A 24,464-nucleotide genomic window follows, 5' to 3' on the forward strand; every position below is an offset into this window, starting at 1 on the left:
ACCCCACATATTTTCTATTGCATTTAAGTCAGGGCTTTGTGCAGGCCATTCTATGACATTCACCTTGTTCGTCTGGAGATAGTTCTTCACCAAGAGAGATGTATGTTTAGGATCGTTGTCATGTTGGAAGATGAAGCGACAACTCAGACCTAGTTTCACTGCTGACTGCTTAAGGTTTTCTTTCAAAATATCCACATATTTTTCTTTATTCATGATCCCTTCCACCTTGACAAGATTTCCAGTTCCAGATGCACTGAAGCATCCCCACAGCATAATACTCCCACCACCGTGTTTCACTGTGGGGACGGTGTTCTTTGGGTTGAATGCCTCTCCCTTTTTTCTCCAAACGTAAGCAGTGTCTCTGTGACCAAAGAGCTCTAGTCTAGTCTCATCAGACCATAAGACATGCTTCCAGTATGAATAATCTTTCTCCAGGTTGTCCTGAGCATACTTAAGTCTGGCTTGAAGGTGTCTTTTCTTCAAAAGTGGAGTTTTTCTTGGTCTGCAACCTTGCAGTTCATTCCTGTGCAGAGCTCTAGTGATGGTCTTCTTAGAGACTATGATTCCTGATGTGGCCAAGTCATTCGCCAGTGTCTTGGCAGTTGTTCTGGGGTCTTTAGACACATCTCTCACTAGTTTTCTTTCCAGTGTCTTTGAAATCTTTCGCTTCCTACCTCTGCCAGGCTTGTTCTGCACTGTGTGGCTTTCTTTGAATTTCCGGATTATACCTCTCACTCCGGTTCTTGAGACTTGGAAACGCTTGGATAGCTTTGTATATACTTCTCCTGTTTTATGTGCATCATTAATTCTTTGTCTCAAGTCCAAACTGATTTCCTTTGTTTTTGGCATGTTGCTTTCTCAAATGACAGCTCAATGACCCATACTGAGGCTTTTATACCTTAATTTAACTTAATTATTGAGTGAGATCACCTGTTTCACCTGATCACCTTTACGCACATCACCTGTGAAGGTAAAGGACTTAATAAATGGTCATTTCTTATAGGGGGCTAATAATAATGTCCCTGGTCATTTTAGCTTTTTCTTACATAACAATGTTTTGGTGTGCAAATATAAATATTTTGGTCCTTCTAACAAAAAATAGTATGTTCAGAAATGCTGTGTTAAAAATTCCTTGCTCTGTTAAATAGGTACTTGGGAATATCTTGAGGAAACTTAAAATTTCATAGGGGGGCTAATAATTTTGTCCTCAACTGTATGTTGTACATATTTAAATAGCTAAGATGAAGCTGTTTGTAGTTAAAGGGGATGAAATAAATTTGAGAAACTCTGTTTAATACACTCAGCCAAAAGCATCCTGATTCTGATTTGATCTCTAACTGCTTCCTAACAGGGCTTCTTAAGTGCTACATAAATTGAATGTATTGTTTTTGTATTATTATAATTAAATAGTAATTACACAGATTTGTGTATTACTTAAAGACTTGTAGAGAATTTAGGTGATTCTAAGTAGAGGAATGGGCTTAGTGTTAAAAAAACATTGAGAGGTATTTCTAGGAAAACTTCACAGGGATGGTGTGGGATTCATGACCACACCACAGGCACACACAGTGTTAGCATTTTCCTCTGCCTTGTCCATGAGACTCAGTAAATTGTTTCTTCCTAGCAGCTGGCATTTTGAGAGAAAGAATGTAGAAACCTGTCTAAAAATTCGCCTTTGTTTTTCCACCAGACTTCTCATGTCCAGTGGAGTCCAAGTGTTAATACTCGAAGATTTTAAGGTTTAAAAAGCTATCTCTTTAAAAATGTGTTTTTTAATGCAACAGAGTGTCATATAGTTACTGTAAGTTACATATAAGTTACTGTAAGTCTAAGATTTGTCTAGTTGTTAGTATCAACTATGAGACAAATAGAGTATGTTGTGTGCTATAAGTGCATAATTATCATAATCATATTATCATATCAGAGTCATTCCTGTCACATATAAATTTTTTTTCCAATAAAATAAAAAGTCACACACTTCTCAGTGCACCTATCCCTATCCCTTAGTTTGAATTTCTACCTCTAGAATAATAGTTGGAGAACCATTGTTCTATCATATTTACAGTCATGGGAAAAAGAAAGTACACCCTCCTTCAATTCCACATTTTGTATATCAGTGCCTAAATAAACTGTGTGGTCTTTCTGTAAACAAATAAATAACCTCAGGTGACAACAAAAAACACAAAAGATTTCAATATGTAGTCATTCGTTCCCAAACAGTAAACCAATATTCAGAAACAAGGTGGGGGAAAATAAGTACACCCTTCCTACTTCCGTAGTCATTAAGAGAGAAATTAGCATTAAGCTGTTACTAAAGAAATGCACAATATTAGTCAAGAAGTGTGAATACCTTTATAAAAGCAGAAGCAGTTTGGTGTTCTGGAGCACTCAGGTGTGTGTCTACATCATGTCAAGAAGAAAGGAAATCAGCCAGGACCTCAGAGAAGTGATTGTTGCTGCTTATCAATCTGGGAAGGGTTATAAGGCCATCTCCAAACAATTTGGAAAACATGACTACATATTGAAATCTGTTATGTTTTTTGTAGTCACATGAGGTTATCTGTTTGTTTATAGATGTTGGTGAGGACCACACAATTGTTATTTAGTCCCTGATAACTAAAAACCTAGAATTGAAGGAGAGTGTACTTTCTTTTTCCCCATGACTGTAGTAACCTGAACCAGTTTCTTTGAATTTTCTGCAAAAATATTAATACAGGGTCTTCAAAAACTTTTGACTGGCAGTGTAATTAGGTGAGACTTTCTGTTAATGTGTTCTTACACCCTTTTTCATACCAGGTTTAAAACTCTGCACACACCACTGAGAGTGTTTATACAAAAAATATTAACTACATATAGTGTTTGTAGTGGTTAAAGTTCAGATTGATGGCTTCAGATTTGAATTCCATCTATCTCTGATTAACCAGGTAGACCAGTAATGTACACTGAGCTCACTTCTGACATCCCCACACCTCCCCCCCAACACACACTCATACGCACAAACACACTCACACACTCACACACTCACACACTTAGCTCTGCCTCATATTAAACACTGTAATTACACACTTAATGTACATGTAAACAGTTATTTTTAGATTTACCTGGTAAGATTTGTGAAGTCTGATAAAACATTTGCTTTGTTTATCCTAAAAATCCTTTCGTAGGAGCTCCATCCGTTCACATGGAGTTGCACAGCTGTGCTGTGGGTTTTTAATTGTAGGTGTCTTTAATTAATTGTAGGTTTCTTTCATGGTACAGGACCTGGATTTCCCTCATGCAGACATAACACACAGGATGAGTTTGGTATTTCTTTTTCTATTATGAGTGCACCCAAAAAATTAATTAGCACCCTGATACACACAAGCAAATATTCACACCCTTGAACTTTTCCACATTTTGTAATATTACAACTAGGGCTGTGGGACTGTAAGACAAAGTCCAGGCCTGAGACATTTTCTGTATTGACTTGGACTTGTCTTACAATTATTATCATTTCTACTTGGACTTTTCTCACTCAAACTCAGAGTTTGTTAGAATATCGTTTGTATTGTCTTTTCTTTACACACGCACAAACTTTGACAGGAAGCATTTCCTTCTTCTAGAAAAGAATGTGGTTAGGCACATCTTGACTCAGTCTCACTTTCATTTGGATTCCTTCTTGACTCGGTCTCACTTTCATTTGGACTGCATCTTGACTTGGCCTTGATCTTAGCTAGCCTTGGTCTTGGACTTGGGAATAATGGTAATGGTAACTACAGCCCTAATTACAACCTGAAACTTCAATAAATGTAAATTCATGACAATAATCCCAATTAAGTCCATTTTATTTTCAGACTATAACACTAAAAAAGGTGGAACAGTTCAAAGGGGAGTGAATACTTATGCAATGCACTGTATAAGCATGTGCATGGTTTTGTTCTCTCACCATCCACTTTAATAGGAACACCTGTATACCTTCTCATTTATGCAATTATCCAATCAGCCAATCATGCAGCAGCTGCGCAATGCATAAACACATGCAGATACAGGTCAAGAGCTTCAGTTAATGTTCACATCAAACATCAGAATGTGATCCCTGTGACTTTAACCATGGCAGGGTTGCTGGTAACAGAAGGGCTGGTTTGAGTATTTCCTAACCGAGCACGAATGTGTGTTTGTGTAGGTGGTGTTTGGTTATGTTTCAGAGGTTCAGCCACAGACACCACAACTTGTTTGGAGACAGCACTGACTAACGGAAAGAACTTTCAGTGAGGAGGATCAGCTCCTTTTCAAGGTGACAACCTCATGGCCAAGGCTTTCATATAAACTTTTAACAACTGCTACACACACACACACACACACATACACACACACACACACACAGTGACACACTAACACACCTCTCACAGATACCATCCCGCCTTTTTCTTCTGAACAGTATCAGTGCTGTGCATCCTTCACCAGCCCAACAGTGTGCGTGTCCTTTCTGGGAACAGCCTCTTATCTGACTCTCACACTTAGAGCAGACTGAAAGAGAGAGAAAGAAAAAGTTATGAATGGTAACACTGCCTCTAACTAGAATTTTTGTAACCTTTCCATATGAAAAGCTACCAGTTTGCAAACTTAAGGCCATTCTCAATCTCCAGATCATTTCTGTGTGTGTGTGTGTGTGAGTGAGTATTTTGTCTCATTTTTATCCAAAGTGGTTGATGTGACATTCTTTAATAAACTAATAAAATAATGTAATAGCTGAAAAACTGCTGTGGTACAAGTGAAATAAAACAAAACACGGAATGTGCTGTTATAGAGAAATAATCTCAAACTTCAGGGTTACAATAGAAAATCTGCTTTATCACACCACCGTGTTGTTGATTATTTTCCTATAACAGCACACACCCAAGTGAATTATTCCTTTCATATATCACATATCAGCATTTTCCCACTTGCACATACACCAAGCTTCACGTTAATTACGACTCTTACACTCATCTTACACTCGTTTGTAAGCCAGTCAGTGGAAACTTGAGCATGTGTATCACCCTCTGTAACAGCTCTGTGCAGGGGTTAGATTGTCACTTTGGATAAAAGCTTCTGTTAAATGACTGAATGTAAATAATGAGCTGGTGAACTCAGAAACCCTGGATTATAGGAATTACACATTCTTCACATACACTGGCCTTTATTAACACATAATACAGTTCCAGCAGCTGCCTGAATCAGGTGATAAGTCAGGCCTTAGAAAGTGAGATTCTGTGCATTGTTTATCTGATTCTTTTTGTTTTATCTGGCCCAAGGCACTGTGTTGTGAACATCCATGTAGCAGCAGGTGTCATGAAATATAAGAAGAGAAAATATTGTTAAAACTAGAAGGACGGGTTGATAGAGTTCAGGCTGTGATATGTTTTATAATGTGGATTCAATGGACACATAACCCTTATCCGAGGTCCTTTCTGATAAGGCTGAAAAAAGAAACTTTATCCCTGGTTACTCATCAACATTTCTGGACTTTTAAGTAACTATTTAAGTGAAGGCAGTGACATTTAACAAACTATGACATGATAAAGATCCAGACTGATCTCTCCCACCCTGTTCGTCACAGATTTAACCACATATATACACTAATATACAAGTATTGTGTGCCTCAAGACTACACACAAGGTCACAGTATTAAACAGCAACAGCAGGTGGTTTTATTAATAATACCTTACAAGCGATGCAGAATCCAATCTCAGCACAACACTGAGGAGTTGGGGGATAAGTGTTTTGCTCAAAGGGACAAACTTTACTACCTTTACTTTTCATCATGTAGTTGTCACTTAACTGCTGACAACACAACCACAGCTCCAAAATGCTATTCCATCTATTCCGTCCTGACCAAAGCTGCTTAGTCCTGTAGCAATGAATTTGAAATAATGAAATGGATGATAGGGGCCAAAGATTTGGTCCAAACCCGACCAGAACCCAAAGACCACCGCAGCAGTGTTCAAACGAACCAAGTGACTTTACTAACATACCAGGTTTATGGTCTTAAAAATTGAAAGGAAAACAAAAGTAGCAAAAAAAAAAAAAAAAAACCCTAAAGCAGAGAGAAATCTGTGTTGTTGGTTTTTTTTTTTTTTTTTGAAAAAGTCAAAAAGTCTTCTTTTCAAGACTAGTACAAGTTCAAATTCATTAACAGCACTTTCACGACTATTAGTTTGTTTGTCGAGTCCAAATCATTCACTCCTGCCTGTAATGGGCCAGGTGATATTCACTAGATTGTCATCTCCACTCACAAACAGAAGTTTTACTGTACAGGTGCTGATACTATTGATGAGAGTGCTTCATATTATACAAATGAGGCAGCTGTTTTGAACTCAGGCTTCTATGGTCTTGTTGTTGTGAAAATATCTTAAATTAAGCAAAAGTTATCTAATATTCTCATTAATATTCAGAATATTATTTAACAATTATATGAGCTTTAAGCCTACTCCTAGACATGTTCACTAATTTCAAGCTTAAAATTGTCTTATTCTATTGACAGATAATATTGCTTCAATAAAAATAAGATTAGTAATGTTATTTTTTTGAAAAACAATCTAATAAAGAGAAATATTAATACAATTTGCCCATATTCAAGATATTTTTACTTGCTAAGATATCATTTGTAATGTTGTTCCAGAAACCTTTCATTGGACCAGGAACAGTTGGGGTGGAGCTTGTCTTATTAAACATTGCTGATTTGATAAACGCTTGCCATTTTTAGAGACCTGTTTTAAGCCAACATGCGATTACTAAAGCATGTTGTTAACACAGGTGGCGCAGCACAACTGACAAAAAGAAATTTTTTTTTTCATGATTTCTTGATTTTGTTTGAACACATGCTTCTAATGTCCTGCTGACTGCAGCGAAAAATACACCTGGTGCATGAACACTGCAAAGATATCTTAGCAAGTGAGAATATCTTGAATATAGGCAAATTCAACTAATATTTCTCTTTATTAGATTGTTTCAAGCTTCAAACTGTCTTATTCTATTGGTCGGTCGCATTTATTTCTAGAAAGAAGCAAAATGATCTGGCAGTACAATAAGACCATTTTAAGCTTGAAATTAGTAAATATGTCTAGAAATAGATTTCATGGTTTTGTGTGTATATATGTATATATATATATAATAATCTCAAAATGAGAAATAAAGTGGGGTCCAAAAGTCTGAGAGCACTGGTGAAAATGCTTCTATTTTGCATTCTTTTCTAATTTAACACAACAGTTTTCATTACAAATGATAGTATTGACAACAACTTGAGTGAAAACTACTTTGAATTATTTACATGAATTTCAGAGCTTCTTAGTATTTGCTCTGTCCCCTTTTTGCTTTAATGACAGTGTGCACTTGAGCTGGCGTGGACTCCACAAGTTTGTGCAAAACCTTATGATCCATTTTAGATCAAATCCTGATCACATGCTTCAAAAGAAGAGATTAGGCATGTGGAAATTCTGACCTTTTTTACAAAGCAGTTAACATAGTCAATATCACACATCTGCTTTCATTTAAATAGAGACATAAAAATAATGCAGAATCTTGAATATTAAATATTCAACATATTGAACATTTCCTTTCTTTGTTTTAAATGTTTCAAAATTCTAAAAACTTCTGTTTATTTCCAATTCAAAATTTTCGATGTGCGCTGAAAATTGTTATTTAATGTAACAGTCACTGAGTGGAAATTCACGTTGTGAGAAATCAAAATGTAAAATCTAAACTGTGATCTGAACCCATAACAAGTCCCTGCTTAGGTGAGGAATTTAATCACCATCCTGCTTTGTTGTGAAAATACAGACGAGATCAGGACGTACAGCAGCAGCAGGTGTCCTCGATCACGTCCCACTTCATCTACCAGCAAACATTCTGTGACTTATTCCCAAACCCATGACACAAAACTGTAAGTATTTCTTATTAGAGTTAGAATTCGAATAAGAAATTATTAATAATTAATAAGAATTATTTAGATAATATTAAATTAAATTAAATGTTTGGACTGATTCATCTAATTTTAATAGAGGATTAAAAAAAAAACATGTCTATCATAAATAAGTGTGGTGTGCTAACAGCTTTTACTACTTTACCTACACACATTTTTTGTTTGTTTGTTTATTCAGTCATCTTCAGTAAGTGCTTTATCCTGGTCCATGTCATATTGGATCTGAAACCTATCCCTAAAAAACTGGCCATATGACAGGAATACACAGCAGACAGATCACCAGTCCATCACAGGGCACCCCACACAGACACACACACACACACACACACACACGCCCCTTGGGGCAATTCAGAGTCACCAGTTCACCTACCAGCATGTTTTCAGGATGAAACCGGAGAACATGCAGAGAAAACTCCACACAGACTGTAACCGAGCTCATGATCAAACCTGTGAGCCTAAAATAAATGCTGCCATCATGAAACTTTAATTTGTGTCATTATGGGATGGCTATAGGTTTTATATCTACTAAAAAGATCTTCCTTCACTTGTTGTTTTGATGTTGGTGGTGAAGATCGCTGTCTAACAGATCGCTCTGAAATCTCACACAAGTGTTCAGGTTGAGATCTGTTTTACATCTAGATTATGTGAGGAAGATCCGTCCAGTCACACTTTTCCGAGTGTGTATTAGATTGTGGACATGTTATAATTCTTTCACATGCCACCTACTCATTCATCACAGCATTCTGGGGACGTGGATCACTAAAACCTAAAGCAGTGTTCATAAACCGTGAGTGGTAGATCATGGAGGAATTTTAAGTGTTACTCATATCTGTGTGAGTAAAGCTCAGTAAACAAACAGTAAGCGTGAGAAGCTTGGGAAGATATCTGTGTAAAGAGCATCAGTGTAACCAAACTAAGCAACCTAAAGAACCTGCAGATTAAATCTTCCATCTGACCTCCAGCACCTCCACACACACACACACACTCTCCCTCTCTCACACACACACATCGAGTACAGCCATGTGGTTTCATAATATGTGTATTTAGTGTGTGTAGTGGTAGCTTAGTGGCTAAAGTATCACTCATCAGGTAATTTTAAGTATTCAAAATAATTTATGTTGAATAATACATGGTAGTAATTTTTTTTAATGTAATTTTTTTTAAAGTTTCAGAAACCCGTGACATGATATTATTGGTTAATTGACATTTGTTACTCTGTTACTCTGATATTTCATTTGTCTATTCAGACTGATGATTGATACTAATAATAATTACTAAACCAACTCTTCTTAAATTATGTAAAAGGATTCCAGGTTGCAGTGAAATTGAAATTGTGTAGTTAAGGATGAGTGTTATGACTTTGAGATACTTATATGTTTTGTGATACCAATATTCTTTACCAATTTGAAATAAAGCTTAGATAATATTTACCTCAAAACATAAAATATTTATTAAGTAGCGCAGCAAATGTAACAAATGGGTCATTTCTTATTATGAGCTTATTAATCCAGTTGTGCTGTGGTAGGAGGTGGACGGAGGCCTGGTGTGTGCTGAGGACATTTTTATGTCTGGGGGAGGTAAAGAGTTAACACTTTTCTCTGTAAAGCTGGGATGGAAGAAAAAACAATAATAAAAATGAAAAATATTTTGTCATTATATAAATTCGCCTATATTTCACCTGCTAAGGAAGTGACACGAGAAAGGAAGCAGAGTTTTTGGTAAGGAACGTAGGAGGACACTGAAATAAACGCAGACTGAGATAAACCCTGTCTTCCATCCCAGCTTTACAGAGAAAAGTGTTAACTCTTTACCCCACCCAGACATAAGAAGGTCCTGAGCACAAACCACGCCTCCATCCACCTCCTACCCCAGGGCATGGACATGGGAGATGATGCAATCCCTCAACACACATGCGTACGCTGAAAGGCCAGAGAAGGTCACGCTTGGGACTGTTTCGAGCAGATAAAATATTGGTCCAGGAACTCCTGAAGAACGCTGACATATATGCATCTGCATGTGAATTTCACACACACAGTGTGAGCGGTCATTCACAGAAACCGAGAAAGAAACATTTTATTAAGATATTCATCTACTACATTTTACTTTCTTCACTATTCACAACATTGGGATGTATAAACTGGGTTAGCAAATCGAATGGTAGCTTTTACGTTTGCCCATTTGCCCATTTTTACTGATACGGTCAGAACAGGGGTGTTTTCTTGGGTGTGTACGCGGGTGAACGTCTGTACCAGTGACAGTTTTATCTTTAGGTGGCTCCAATTTAGCTAGAACTAACTGCTCCATCTAAGACCCCTCCATATGTATATGGATCTTTCTGAAAAAAGTATTTTTAAAAAATTATTCTACATGAACAGCATTTTTGACAATATCTCCATCCACATGAAAGCGCAAACATTTTGTGTGTACACAAGAGAAAAAACAATGTTTTCAAAAATGTCCGTATACAAGTCCACGGGCCGTAAGAGTTTCCAACAAAATCTGTACAGTTTACAAATTATTTTTGAAGATGACGAGAGACATACTACCACTGTCTTCATGGGTTAAGTTTGCAGTGCTAGCTCAGTGGGTAAGGCACAGGGCTACTAACTGGAAGGTTACGAGTTCAAATCCCACCAACATCAAGCTGCTACTGTTGGGTCCTTAGCCCTCAATTATAAGTTACTTTGGATAAAAGTGTCAGGTAAATGTAAAAGCAACACCCATGAAGCCAAAATGCATCTTCTGTCAGAAAAACACTTTCATGCAAAATGGTGAAAAGTTCTTCACATGTTCCTCCAGTTTTCATTTTTCCAGTCATTATATAAACACAAAAGTATAAGTACATGGTCTCCATATATGTAGATTTTAAGGACTATTCTTCTTTCAGCTCATATTTTATTTTGCTGGATCACCTAAATGTACATCAGTATTAGCTCATGACCATGTGGAACCCATATATAACCCCAGTATAAAGTCCTTCAGAGCCAATGACCATGTGGAAGTCAACAATCAATTTTTCAACACAAAGTTATTGTATGCTTTTATTCTCTATTTATAAACTTAACCATTAAATTGGCACAAAAAGTAAGAAAATGTCAGATAAGAATTGAAATGTAGTGAAAAAATTGAATAGAAATAGAATAAATCTACATATAAAACTCCACACACATGATCCTCCAGGATAATTACAGCTCTCTGTTATAAAATATTTTTGTTTTGTTTTGTTTTAAAAGTTGGACATGGTTTATAGTGTATATATTTATATTAGAACAGGCTTTGCTTGTTTTAATATCAGCAACAACCTGTCAATCTCGTGTCATGAGTATGTTGTATGTCGAGCACGTTTACGTGTGAAGTTTTATCACCTCCGGTCCTACAGGTGTCGCTATAACATTTAAGTGCTGAAGAGTTTCCGGTGTAGCGCCATATCGTGGCTCTCGTGTACATCCTGAATGCCTAGGACCCCTTTAGGAGCTTTCATATCCGCCTGATTTAAAATCTCATCAACACTACGATTTGATTTCTAAACATTAAGTTACGAATAATATTTTGAAAATATTTGGTATTTTGGTTGAATGGAGTAAATGTACAATTGAGTGTATGATTTAACTAGATGCAATTTAAGAGTTTAAAATAAAAGCAAATAGAACAGAAAATATTTGTAACATAATTGTTGCTGTTGATGAAATTTTCTAGGAAGGCACAAAAGTTAAATTGCATGATCCAGAAGGGATGTTCGAGTGCTTAAATTTAGAAACCAGACCAATATACTAATATAGTTAGTTTTTATTTTATTGTTACTCGTTATTTACTTCAGTGGTTCAGATATTATTTATAAACGACCATTAGTATATTTAATTTTTTTCTACTTTGGCTCTTAATTTATTCTTAAATTTATGTTAATCTGCATAAAACCATTTAGCATGCTATTATTAGGTAACTGTGTAAAATTAATTCACTGGTGTTCCGACGCTTTTTATAGTTACTAGTAATACATTCCTGGGATAAAACGCTACTCGGAATCAGGCACATTGATATCTACCTATATGAGGTCCTCCGATTCACGCGTCAAAACAATGCGACACGAGACCAATAGCTACCGGAAGTGCTGAGAAGGACCTGATATGGTGTAACACCAAGCGCTAATCGAGCGCCGAATAGTCGATAAGGACCTTGACCACTTCATAGGTGAGACTGATTTTTTTTTTTTAATATGTTACACTTTTTTTTGTCTCTGACGTTCAGAATTCGTTAAAGTTAACGTTAGTGTTTGTGTTTAAACAGCGCCATCATGGTGTTACGGAGGCTCCTATACGCGTTAATAAACAACGCTCAGCTGGTGGAGAGGCTAGCCGAATCGCGGCCCATCCGGCGCGCGGCGCAGCTCACCGCCTTCGCCATCACGCGCGCGCAGATCGCCGGGAAGGACGCCGCGCGCCAGATCCGCGCAGGAGAGCTGGGTCAGAAAGGCGCGAGACTCCGGGACACTTTCCTCAGAGAGGTGAAGGAGGGGATGAGAGACGCGTCTCGACAAATTAAAGACAAGAAGTGAACGGTGTGGATTTAAAACTCGGGACAATCTGTGCGAACTGACTGAACACGGTGTCGGGCTTCCGGTGTTGTACATAATTATAAAAGTCTGATTGTGTGTTTATTTAATAATAACAACATATTTACACCTCAATACATCTGTCTCCTGTGACCTGAATTTCTTAAAGCTGTGTTTTCCAGCTGTAAGGGTGGTGGATCTCACTACAGCAGTGACATTGACATGGTTGTGTGTGTATGTGTGTGTGTGTGTGTGTGTGTGTGTGTGTGTGTTGCTCAGACAGGGTTGCCAAGTCTCAGCAAAAATAAATTTCCAAACTAACTACTTCTCAGAAACTACTTCTGGCATTGGAGAAGTCCAGAGCCCCTGAGAGGACATGGTGATGGATATGAATATGAGACGGGAGGAAATTTATATTTCAATGCTTTTACGTTCGCTTGCAAAACTTTTGCGTTCACTGTAAAGATATTTGCGTTCTCTCAGAAGTACTGAAGCACTGAAATATAAAATTTCCTCCCATCCCATCCTTCTTTCCATCACCATGTCCCCTTAGAGGCTGTGTAAAGAAGAGAGACACGTTCTTCTTCTTTTTCTCAGTCTTGCATGGGAAACAAGTTCACCGTGGTGCACACACATTTCTGATACAACATACACTATATGGCCAAAAGTATGTGAACCCCTCACCATCACACTCATATGTGCTTGTTGAACTTCCCATTCCAGATTTATTCCCCCCGTGTTTGCTGTTTTAATAAGCTCCACTCTTCTGGGAAGGATTTCCACTAGATGTTGGAGCGTGGCTGTGGGGATTTGTGTTCATTCAGCTACAAGAGCATTAGTGAGATCAGACACTGATGTTACGTGAGGAGGTCTGGGGTTCAGTCAGTGTTTCAGTTCATCCTGAAGGTGTTCAGTGGGGTTGAAGTCAGGGCTCGAGTTCCTTCACTCCAACCTCGTCTTAGTTTCATTTCTCAGTCTTTACAGTATGTACTATACATCACAGATACACTTTCTGCACTTACACTTTCACTTTGTTTGCCATAGCCTGTGTTTTTAGATTTAATTCCAGTTATTTGCTGTAAAACAAGATCTTGCTGACCATAGATTATTTTTAAACTAGGTTGATTTTTTTTTTTCCACCAGTAACCTTGTTCCAAAACTGGCCCAATATGGCACACAAAATGTGACCCTGGCAACCCTGGAGCAGGAACCTAAGCAGATCCTCCTTCCCCAGCTTGCTACATGTAAACCAACATATAGCACTCTGAGCACTCCATTCCACAACCCAATACGTTACTACATTATACATCCACTGAGTATTTGAGTAATCTCAGTGACGCGCAGCAGGCAGTAATGCCGTAAGTGACTGGGTTCGTGCTTTTCAGCCCGCAATCATCAAATCATCAAAGCTCCACCTCAATGGCTAGCAGTGATCACATGTTAAAGTCTTCTTTGGCCCATTTTAGCTTCATTTTTAATTTGTACCATTTGGGAAAACAAATGCTTTCTGTAAACTCTTTTTTCCATTTTAACATTTTCTTTCCTCAGACACACTTTGTGTGGGTTTATGTTCATTCCTGTTTTTTTTTTTTTTTTTTTTTAAGTTACAGGTAAAAACAGTTAAAACCTAACTGACACTCATTAATTGCACATTCAGACCCACACACTAACTCCCAAATTTATTCCAGCTTCTGTGACTTGACATTCATATTAGTGGTGCTGATATAATTGAGTGTGTGTTAATTATTCTTTATACCAGCGGTTCTCAAAGTGGGGTCCTGTGAAATTTTGGATTTTGTTACAGTGGTGGAAATCACAACCACATCCACATTATTCAAGTTATTATATTTAGGGGTCCAAGCACCAAAGTCAACTCAGACCTAATGTGTTCTGTCAGTGGAAGTTTCAAGAAGAGAAAGCTTCATGGCTCAAAAAAAAAAAAAAAAACCCTGGAAAATCAAAATGTTCATCAGATAAATGCATACATAGAAGATCTGTGAAATGACAGTTAAAGGAAGGGGGATTTTTTTGGTTAGTAAACTGTTTCTTCTTACATTAACAATGCTGTACCTGATCTACTCGTAGCAGTGCACCTGTACACCTGACAACACCTGTAATAAGAGTACAAGAAACTTACAGACTTATAAATGATCACAGATTTATCTTTTACTGATAACACCTGAGAAACTGTTTTCTGTCATGTTTATGTAAAATAAACATGAATTTGCTGTAATAACCTGTGTCCATACAGAAAATGTTAATAATAAAATGTTCAAAAGCTGATGATATATTTTTACAAATAATAGCTAATCCAGCTAATGGCATGTACACAAGATTTCCCCTGTAAATAACTCACACAAACACACTGCTGTATGAGAAACTGTTTTATTTGTTGAATTAGCCGTCCCTCTGGTTTGTTCGGATCAATGGAATGAATCAGATCAGTAGGTTATTTACATGGATTTATTTTTCAGTCCCAAAGTGTCCCTAAAAAGCAGAGGTGGTGAGGTGGTAGAACGCGCAGTCTCGGTATAGAAAACAACCCGGGCGTGAGAAGAACAGGCAGAGTAGCGCCCTCTCCTGGACGGCTGGAGGTTTGGCTCGATGCGCACCAACGCTGAGCGTCTGCGACAGATAGAGAACGCACCGGAACACGCCAGACCTCAGCTCTTCCACACAGCACAGACGTTTACACAGCACGCAGGAGCGGACAGAGCTCAGATGGAGGTAAAGTCAGCGTGAGAGAGTTCGCTCTTCACAGTGACACACCTCACTTCCTGTCAGTCAATACGCTGCGTCAGTGTAAGAAAATAAAGAAGGCCAACGGAAAAAGAAAAAAATATATATCCATATTATGTCTGTGAAAAATTCCTCGTTCTTTTTACGTCTTACAATGTAAAGAAAATAACTCCCGCAGTATTAGTGCTTAAGTAAAGTTCACTATAGACTTTTATTATAACAAAATAGGCAGTTCATGGAGGGTTAAATATCTGTTAAGATTTCATTGTACAATAAATTTTCTTTCAGCTACGCATTGGCATTTTAAGCCACAGATGTACACAGACATCTCTTAAAATGGCAGTTCCTTACAAATGGCAGACTTCCCTACATGTAAAAATCAAAGTAAAACTGATGTTCTGTATGTAAGACACTGTGGAAAAATGAATAAAAAAAAAAAAGTTTTGATGTTGATGACTGCACGTGACTTGTTCCTGTACAAATGCGTTGTGGTCGAAAAAAAAAGACAAGCTCCCGAATATTGACAATTAACAGAAAGTATAACGAAAAAAAAAAGCTATGATAAATGTGAAACATGGAACTATGGAGGAAAGGAAAAACAAGAAAACTAAAGGTCACAGAAGACATGCTCTTAAAGCTATAACGTGCAAAGTTTTGCTTTTGTAATTTTTTTCTGCTATTTTATGATTCCGATGCCTGAGATTTAACCTCTGTATCAACATCATACACAATGAGGAATAAGGAAAGGAAAAGATCCAGCTCAGTCCACGTATCTCTTCTTCTGTAAAAAGTATCCTCCCTTAAACATTAAGGAACTGTACCGTTTCCAAAGTCCTGCTAATGGATGTTAGGTTTGGCATGACTGCATCCCCTCTCTTTGTGTAAAACCGGAAGCAGTGGAGATCGGAAAGGGGACGACGCATCCAGCCCTGTGGGACACCTACCGAAGTGTCGCTGTGAACTGAGATTGGGGCCAGACCGAATTGGGATCAGGGATTAAATTGTTAAGAAACAAAAAATACGGAGGAAAAAAAGAATAATAAATAAAAGAGAAAAGAGAGAATGGACTTTGCTTCGCAGCGCTTCATAGTTTCTCCTTGGATAGTACCCATATGTATGGTCCAGACTGCTCCTCGATGATCTGCTTGACTTGATCGTAGATTTCTTCCAATGTGTCTCCCTGGACAATGGCTGAAAAACACACACACACACAATATGACTAAATAATCTGCTACACTGTACTACTGTAGGACTTGTTAATATCTGTTATTACCATTTTTAATCCATTTAACAAAGGTTTTAGAAAACAATGTGCTCTGCATGACACACTAGGTGTCTGACACTAGGTGTTCTACATAATTTCTGCCATTTTGTGTTTGTGCATAAAACACATTTTAGTGTCTATTGGTGAAACAAGAAATTAAATAATACAGAAAACAGCATCACCGTAAATTCCGGCATCTTGCAATTGTGGAAATCACACTGAAAAACAATCCTCAGCATTCCGAAAAGCTACATTTTTCACACTAGGTTCTTTGGAGAGCAGATTAGAAAAGATACTTTTTTTTTTACCCAAAAAACACTGTTGTGATGTGAACGGAAAGGCAAAACAGATAAGAAAAGCAGAATTGATTTTACCCATGTTAGTAGGGACTAGGCCTCAGTAGTAAAATGTTTACACAAACTATGTATGAATGATAAAATCAATACAATATACAGCAACTAACAACTGAATACGACATGATTTACAGCTGTTTCAATGTTGTACAAGGATATTTAGTGTTGTGGTTTGATTTTAATTGCATAAAAAGTGTTAGACTCGAGCACTGAGATGCCGCGTCCCATTCGCTGGGACTGTATAAACTGAGTGTTAAGAAATAAACTGAGAGTTTTAGCTTCTTTTCCACAGTGAGGTGACTGACCTGTGAAGTGCTCAGTAAACTCCTGCTCCAGCTTCATGGCTCTGTCGTACGTTTTTCTGCCCTGCTCGTCTGTCAGCCTCCTGTTCATCTCCCTGACACACACACAAGAAAACAAACAGATCTTCACCCAAACCATAACCTGTTATTTGTTGCAGTATGGCAGATTCTTAACAGAGACACTGATCAGGACTAGCTGCTGATTTTTCATTTTTATGGACCACACATACACACTGCACCTTATGGGACCCTACTGTTTACTTTTATATCATCTACATACATTATATATATATCTATGTATATCAGATACACCTTCCCAAACTTTACACAATTTTGACTACACATACGTGCAATTTTCTGTCATAAATGCCCTTCCTGAAGCAGCCCTCCCCATTTATCCGGGCTTGGGACCGGCGCTGAGAATGCACTAGCCTGTGCACCCCAGTGGCTGGTGGTTGGCGCCCAGCGTGGGGCTCAAACCCATGATCTTGAGATCAAGAGTCCCATGCACTTGCACTTTGTTGCCGTCAAAACTTTTGCATGTATTGTTGCACAGCTACAAGAATTATACACTGTATATCGTCAACTACATAAATACTGTCATGTTTTATATATAATATAAAACATTTATATATAAGATAATAGATATTTTAAGCTTACACATATAAAGGCATTATAGTTTGTGATGATTTTCAAGTTACGTGCCAATAATTCTGTTTAAGAACTTTTAGTATTTCTGAGTCTTTTTGTTAAGAAGAAAGGTAAGTACTGTAGTTGTTTATTCTTTGTGAATTCCCTGTGGTCAGGAAGGGTGCCAATAATTCTGGAGATAACTGTGCCAAATAAATTTTTTTATTTGACATATACACACACACACACACACTGTTACAGGCTTGTAGATGTAAAACTATACACACAATGATAGTATGATGTTTAATATTCATCACTAACATGACGGTGATGTATACACGGAAACGTATGCTTTATATGCAATGAGCATGTGTGTGTGTGTGTGTGTGTGTGTGTGTGTGTGTGTATGTGTGTGTTGAATCTGTTACTTACAAGATATTCTCCACTGATTTTGGTTTGATGAAGATGGCAATGGGATAGAGCTGAGCAACTTGTAGTCTCTTGATGGCGTTGCCTGATACATCTAGTATGCAGTGTTTACCCTGATGAGAGGAAACAAGAGTCAGAACATTTAACTGAAAGATGTGAAATATGTGTTTTATTTTTACAATTATGTTGTACTACTTTTAAACAGCTGTACTTGTAATATTAAGTCGTACTTTTTCAGCCACTTCGCGTACAGACTGCACGCTGGTGCCGTAGAGGTGGTTGTTGTACTGGCCCGCCTCGATGAACTTATGCTCCTGGATGTCTCGCTCCATCTGCTCTCGAGACACCACAAAATGGTAATCACGGCCGTCCACTTCATAGTCCCGCTTTGGCCGTGTTGTATCTGAGACGAGAGACGAGAAACACAGTTTGAATTGCAGCACATCCAGATTGATCTTTACACAAAGTACTGGCACCCGTGTTGTTTTAGCCTTAATCGCTGGTTTGGTACCAAAGGTTTCAGCTGCTACTCTAATTTTAGGTTTGCACAATGAGCTCATACAAATGCGTTAAATTCACTAGAAGAATTAAAAAATTTCCTTAGAAACAACTGTCAAGCTTTTAGATTAGTTTTTACTTGTAAATTACATACAAAACCTGGAGATACTCACGAGGAACACAGGAGCCAAATTTGTCGGGGAACTCTGAGATTAGATCATCATTAACTCTGTCCTTCATCGGCCCCAGGATGATCACTGGACGAGTATAGTTCACTGTAGAGAGAGAAATTAATGTTTAACTATACTCAAGACCTAATTCATTATACAGCAGTTTTCTACGGCTCTAATCTACTGATAACTGGACCATTCTCGGATCATATGTCAATAAGTTTGCATTACAGACACATTATCATAGAGACACCTTCTTGCTCACCTTCTTGCTGACACACAGGCTCATAGGATAGTACATATTCCTCTTGGCCACCTGAGAGTCGAACACAACACAGCGGTTAAAAACAACAGTGTAGCTTTGCTCAAGGTCTTATGCTGCGTGGTGTGTGTTGCAGTGTTTAGTACAGGGTTTATGATTATATGGCACAGTGGTAAGGGACACAAGTCCATTTCAGAAAAGACAGAACATGCTCCTCTGGTCACTGGAGGTCACCTCAAAATCTCAAGCAGGGTGTTTCTGCAGATGTCACCATGTCTCTATGACTCAATCTGTGCATTACGCCTGACACACCATGAAAGATCATTCATTCACGGACATCCTAGCATCCTTCACCATGCAAGATAAAACCGATCTTACAATCAAAGCTTTCAGCAACGTGCAGAACAAAGCCAGGTTTTTAATAAAATATGTATTTATAATGTGTATTTTATTTACAGATCAGTCTGTAACTCTCAAACAAATGACAGGTGCAATTTTTACATTGAAACACTATTTAAAACAGCAGTATTTATGAGAATTGTTCTAAGAAGCAAGGAAAGTACTGTATCTTTTTAAGACAATTTGAATTATTGTATTATATAAATGAATGTACTATTTTCTTGCATATTTTTCTTAAACATTAAATTGGAATGTAAAGTGCTGTACTGCATTTGTGGATCATTCAAACACATAATTTAGTAACATAATCATAACTGCCTATATGTTAATAGACAGGTGTAAGAATGTAAATTGTGATTTGTAAACGCAATATGAACATTATAGACAGTTACGGTTATAGTATAGACAGAAATCAGGACTGTGATCTGTGGATCGCACTTGCAAAGCAGTGACAGTCGAAGATTACAAGTCTTATGGATTTGTGATTTATAAAATTAAGATTTCATGGTGCCATTTATGTATTATTTTTATGGGATTATGATTCATAAACTTACTTTGGTGTACAATTCAAATCCACAGTAAAATGTCCTGAACCACACAGTATGCGAGTATGCAAACACATGACTGATGTCAGCTCTTCTGATAATAACAAATGAAGCCATAAGATCATTATTTGTAGAGTTATAGAGTCATTTTTTCCTCAGCTAACAGACAAGGAGCTACATAACTGCATTAAATATATGATTTATGTATATTAAAAAAATGAAATACAGTGTTTATCTACTCCGATAAGACTATTTACAAAGCTACAGGATTTCAAACAGTAGCGATGCTACAACCTCACTACTTTTAATGTTTACAGATTTACACTGGGTTAGGGCTGGACTTAATTCTGTCAAAGTGAAGGAACATTTGTCTTTAATTTATTTGCTCGTGGCTCTGTGATCATTTGCTAAATTTTCATGTTCGTCCATGTTTATCTCTGAATCTCTAACTTTGTGTTAAATGTGACATGTCTCTGAATAAACACTACACAAATAAACAAAGACTCTGAAGATCAATCCATCTGCACGATTCATCTTTGTCGAATTCATAACAAACGGAACACAGTGGTTTTGTACAACAGAGCCGAGTGATGTCACCTGTCGTTTGCGTATGTGTGTAGGACACACTTCGGATCTAACTCGGTTTCACTGCTCACTATGTCTGTCAAGAGAGAGAGATAGACTAAAGAGAGGAGTGAGGGAAGCTCTGTTGCTATGGAGACCGGCCTGGGGCTGGCTTCGCCCTCACTGATTGATTTTAGTTTTGTATCTCTGCGCTTGTGCGCTCTCTGCCTTCTCGAACATTCAGCCTCCTCTCCCTCACTGCAGTGCCCTTCCCACGGAGGGGAAATTAGACCCACCTTTCTGACTAACAACATTATTTACTCAGAATCAGAGGACTGAGGCTGCATGAGAAGGATACAATATTAAACAGAATATTGTTGGAATTAATGGAATTAAAGCCTGTCAATGGTTTCTGTGCATGAATGTGTGTGTATATATATATATATATATATATATATATATATATATATATATATATATATATATATATATATATACATACAATGTTTGTATGTGTGTGTGTGTGTTAGTAAGAAAACATCAGATATTAAAAGTAAAGCCAGACATGCAGACGAGAACGGCGGATGACATGGAGGGGGAAAAATACAAGGAAAACTTACGGTAACTACTTTCACTATCACTGGCATTAGAGGTCACATGCTCTGAAATCACAACACGGTGGAACAGATGGTGAAAACCCGAAAACACACAGACAAATACACACTGAGTCAGATGGAGGGAAACCCCCAGCATTTTTGACAAAGCAGAAAACCTAGAAGAAACCCAAATGTAAACCCAGTACAAAGAAAACACACTTCTACACCAGCAGGGTGAAAGTCTAGGCAGAAACAGTCACTCTGTAGTGTTTCTCTGCATTAACACACATGACTCAAGCCATTAGCTAATAGTGAAGCCATTCTGAAGCTGTATTAGAGCACGGAAACGCTAAACTGTACCATGATGTGCACAATTAACTTTGTCAACTCTTCTATAGACCATTATATACAAACATGATTATGCCAACAATAAATACTTTGACAGGAAGTACTTATTAACATGCATACCTGAGTTTTAAATCTATCTATAGTTCTATGACTTTTACACTTAAAATAATTTTCTATGTACTAACCTTGTACATACTTGTTTTTAAAATTCAAATATTAAAAGTTTAAGGATAAAATGTACATGATAAATAGTCCCATACTACATTCAGTGCAACCTGCTGCTAGCTCGCTAACCAAATGCATTTTCTCTGCTATTAGTTTTTTAATTTGAATATAAAGCTTATTAACAATCACAGTGAAATGGTGAATGAAGTGAAGCCACCATATGGGTTGTGTACGTTTTCACTGTCCCTTCTGCTCTGTGGTGCGTGAAGGAGCAGTTAATGTAAAAATTGCCGGCAAACACACTCCAACATCCATCTCTTTTTATGCCATTTGTTTGGATTTCCAAATCTAAATGCAACAGTTATTTATACACTAAAAAAATCTTGTGATCTGAGATATGGTTTAAGTTTTAGCTGCTGTTCAGATTTCTCAACCAGTAGAACGACAACGGCAAACCATAATTGTTAAACCTTTCTTCTTCCAGGTGTGGAACTACTATTATTATTATTATTATTATTATTACTACATAACATAATAAATCAAACACATATTCTGTATGTTTAAAAATGCAGACTTTGTCAACGTTACTCTGTCTATAAAATATACTTCTAAGCTATTAAATTGTAAAAAATCAGTTAACTACTGGAAAATTTGCTAAATTTTCTCTGCTTATCTTGAAATCTGATTACTGGGTGAGTTTTCTCATTATTAGACAACTTTAAGTGTGTGTAAATGCATTGTATGTCTACAGTAATCTGTTTTTGTTTTATACATGTAAACACGCTGACTGACAGATTGTTTGTGTTTGCGCGATTCCAAGAAAAACGGTCCTTTCGACTGAACTCACATTATCATATCCTTAAACAATCTCTCTAACACTAAACGTTAAACTAAAAGTGGAATGAGTTTGTGGTAATGAGCTACGAGAGTGACAGAGACAGAAGGATGTGACGGACAATAAGAGTGAAGGAGGAGGAACGTGTGCATCTGGAACATCTTGCACTTACTCTGGCCTTTGGATAGTGTGTCATCTGGATTGTCCTGTTGGTCAGTTAGCGAGAGAGAGAAAGACCAAAACAACCACAAAAGCACAATGGGTTACTCACACACTCCGGCTTCTACCACTGCATACAGCAACCACTGACGTCACAGAGCAATATAACTCATCTGATTCGTTTATTAAACACCACTGTAAGCTCTGGTTCATGGCTGCTGTATCCGGTGGAGTGGCGCCCCCTGCTGGCCCTGTGCCTTGTCGCCCTAACCTCCCTATCCGAACAGTTTTTTGTCGTACTTACGGTCCACATCGCTTGTTTCCTGCTCGCTCGCCTCCTTGTTCTTGTAGAAAGGGAACTTGCGGGAAAAGAGGTTCTTTCTACGCTTGTCATTGAGGGACTGCTGAGGACGAGAAGGAGGGAGGGAGGGATGGAGGACAAAAAGAAAAAAAGGAGAGGGGAGAGAGGTGTCTGATGTGGAGGAAATAATAACATGACAGTTCAGTGCTGACCTTATGCATCTCAAAAATCCTACAGAACCTGGTTATTAAAATCTGTCTGAATGATGCACAAAGTCAGCACAGACTGTAATAAATAAAAAACCAAAATGAACACACAGATCACCATCAGCCACACACCTACACCGCTAAGATCGACACTACCAGAATGAGAGAATGTGAAGCAAAAGAAATGGAGAAAGAGGAGAGAAAATGAGGTAACGGCACCAAAAGTTTAAAAAACAATTGAAGAAGCAGAAGAGGGGGTTCAAGCAATCTGGATTTACATAGGTTTGCCTTATTTGCCTTTTTTTTATTTAAAAGAGAAAGCAATCATTTAAAAGGGAAAATTCCTGTTTTTCCAGTCTTACAAAAAAAGCAATTACTCTGCTTCTAAACATCTTCTGATGCACAGAAAAATAATACTAACAAATAATATGTTTATTTTCACAAACCAATTAAATTCTGATGGTTAAAATAAAGAAAACTGTCATTCTGCAGAAAATAAACGTGTTAAGATTTTTCATTTCTTATCGCATTAAAGTCACCTAAACAAATTGCTTGATGTGATGTCCCAAAACATATCAGCATAAAAAGACACAGCAGAGCTAATACTTTTACCCTTTTATACCCTACTTATAAAGATTTTATAATACATACGCAAACTGGAAACGCTAATCCTAACCCTACTCTCCTCTTCACTTGTGGTATTATCAGAACGCATTTGTATACTGCAAGCTGATTGGCTCTTATAATTTATCGTCCAATAACAGTGTGCTTGTTACATGTTTTGCTTTTGGACTCACCTGCATACCCAAATTAGGGATTTCATCACAAAAAATATGGTTTATTACCAAAGCTAATGCAAAAGGGCCAGATTTTTGTAGTGTTCATTGAAAATGCATAACAGAAGCATAACCTATGTTAAAAGACTTGTCTTTTAAGATAATAATACATTTAAAATATGCAAATGTGACAAAAAAGACAATATTCAGCTGGCTCACAAACTCTAAAATTAGCACTGGTTAAAATAAAAACTTTGGGGATAGCTGGGATCTGGATGTGAATTTTGATTTGCAGGTCAAATTAATTAAAATGAAAACATTAACATCTCTACCTGCTATTGTCGATAAGATAGCAATTATTATGCACCAGTTTCAGATAGTACACAGATGAGACCCCTAAAACTATTGCCCCAATTTACCTCAGACAGACACACA

The 24,464-nt window shown here is 37.4% G+C and overlaps 2 protein-coding genes across 22 annotated transcripts in view; one reads left to right on the forward strand and one right to left on the reverse strand.

The window, feature by feature from the left end:
- The first annotated feature begins 11,984 nt into the window (after positions 1–11,984).
- Positions 11,985–12,625, forward strand: ncbp2as2 (NCBP2 antisense 2 (head to head)). The gene is made up of 2 exons (XM_026946318.3): positions 11,985–12,127; positions 12,224–12,625. The coding sequence occupies exon 2, from the start codon at positions 12,231–12,233 to the stop codon at positions 12,489–12,491; it is 261 nt and encodes an 86-aa protein (XP_026802119.1). The 5' UTR covers positions 11,985–12,127; positions 12,224–12,230; the 3' UTR covers positions 12,492–12,625.
- Positions 12,626–14,857: 2,232 nt separating this feature from the next.
- dlg1b (discs large MAGUK scaffold protein 1b) overlaps positions 14,858–24,464 on the reverse strand; it is an 85,261-nt gene continuing 75,654 nt past the window's right edge. For 11 of the 21 annotated variants that reach the window (XM_026946242.3, XM_026946237.3, XM_026946236.3 and 8 more), the window contains 8 exons: positions 23,051–23,150; positions 21,264–21,305; positions 19,139–19,189; positions 18,877–18,978; positions 18,436–18,608; positions 18,209–18,318; positions 17,150–17,241; positions 14,858–16,418 (listed from right to left, as the gene is read on the reverse strand). In XM_026946242.3, the coding sequence (XP_026802043.1) occupies positions 16,312–16,418; positions 17,150–17,241; positions 18,209–18,318; positions 18,436–18,608; positions 18,877–18,978; positions 19,139–19,189; positions 21,264–21,305; positions 23,051–23,150 (777 nt within the window). In that variant the 3' untranslated portion in view covers positions 14,858–16,311. Of the gene's footprint in view, positions 16,419–17,149; positions 17,242–18,208; positions 18,319–18,435; positions 18,609–18,876; positions 18,979–19,138; positions 19,190–21,263; positions 21,306–22,759; positions 22,794–23,050; positions 23,151–24,464 lie in introns of all 21 variants that reach the window. The other 10 variants (XM_026946244.3, XM_026946241.3, XM_026946235.3 and 7 more) reach the window with 3 other exon arrangements.

This window comes from Pangasianodon hypophthalmus, chromosome 21 (assembly GCF_027358585.1).
Source record: "Pangasianodon hypophthalmus isolate fPanHyp1 chromosome 21, fPanHyp1.pri, whole genome shotgun sequence".
Classification (NCBI taxonomy): domain Eukaryota; kingdom Metazoa; phylum Chordata; class Actinopteri; order Siluriformes; family Pangasiidae; genus Pangasianodon; species Pangasianodon hypophthalmus.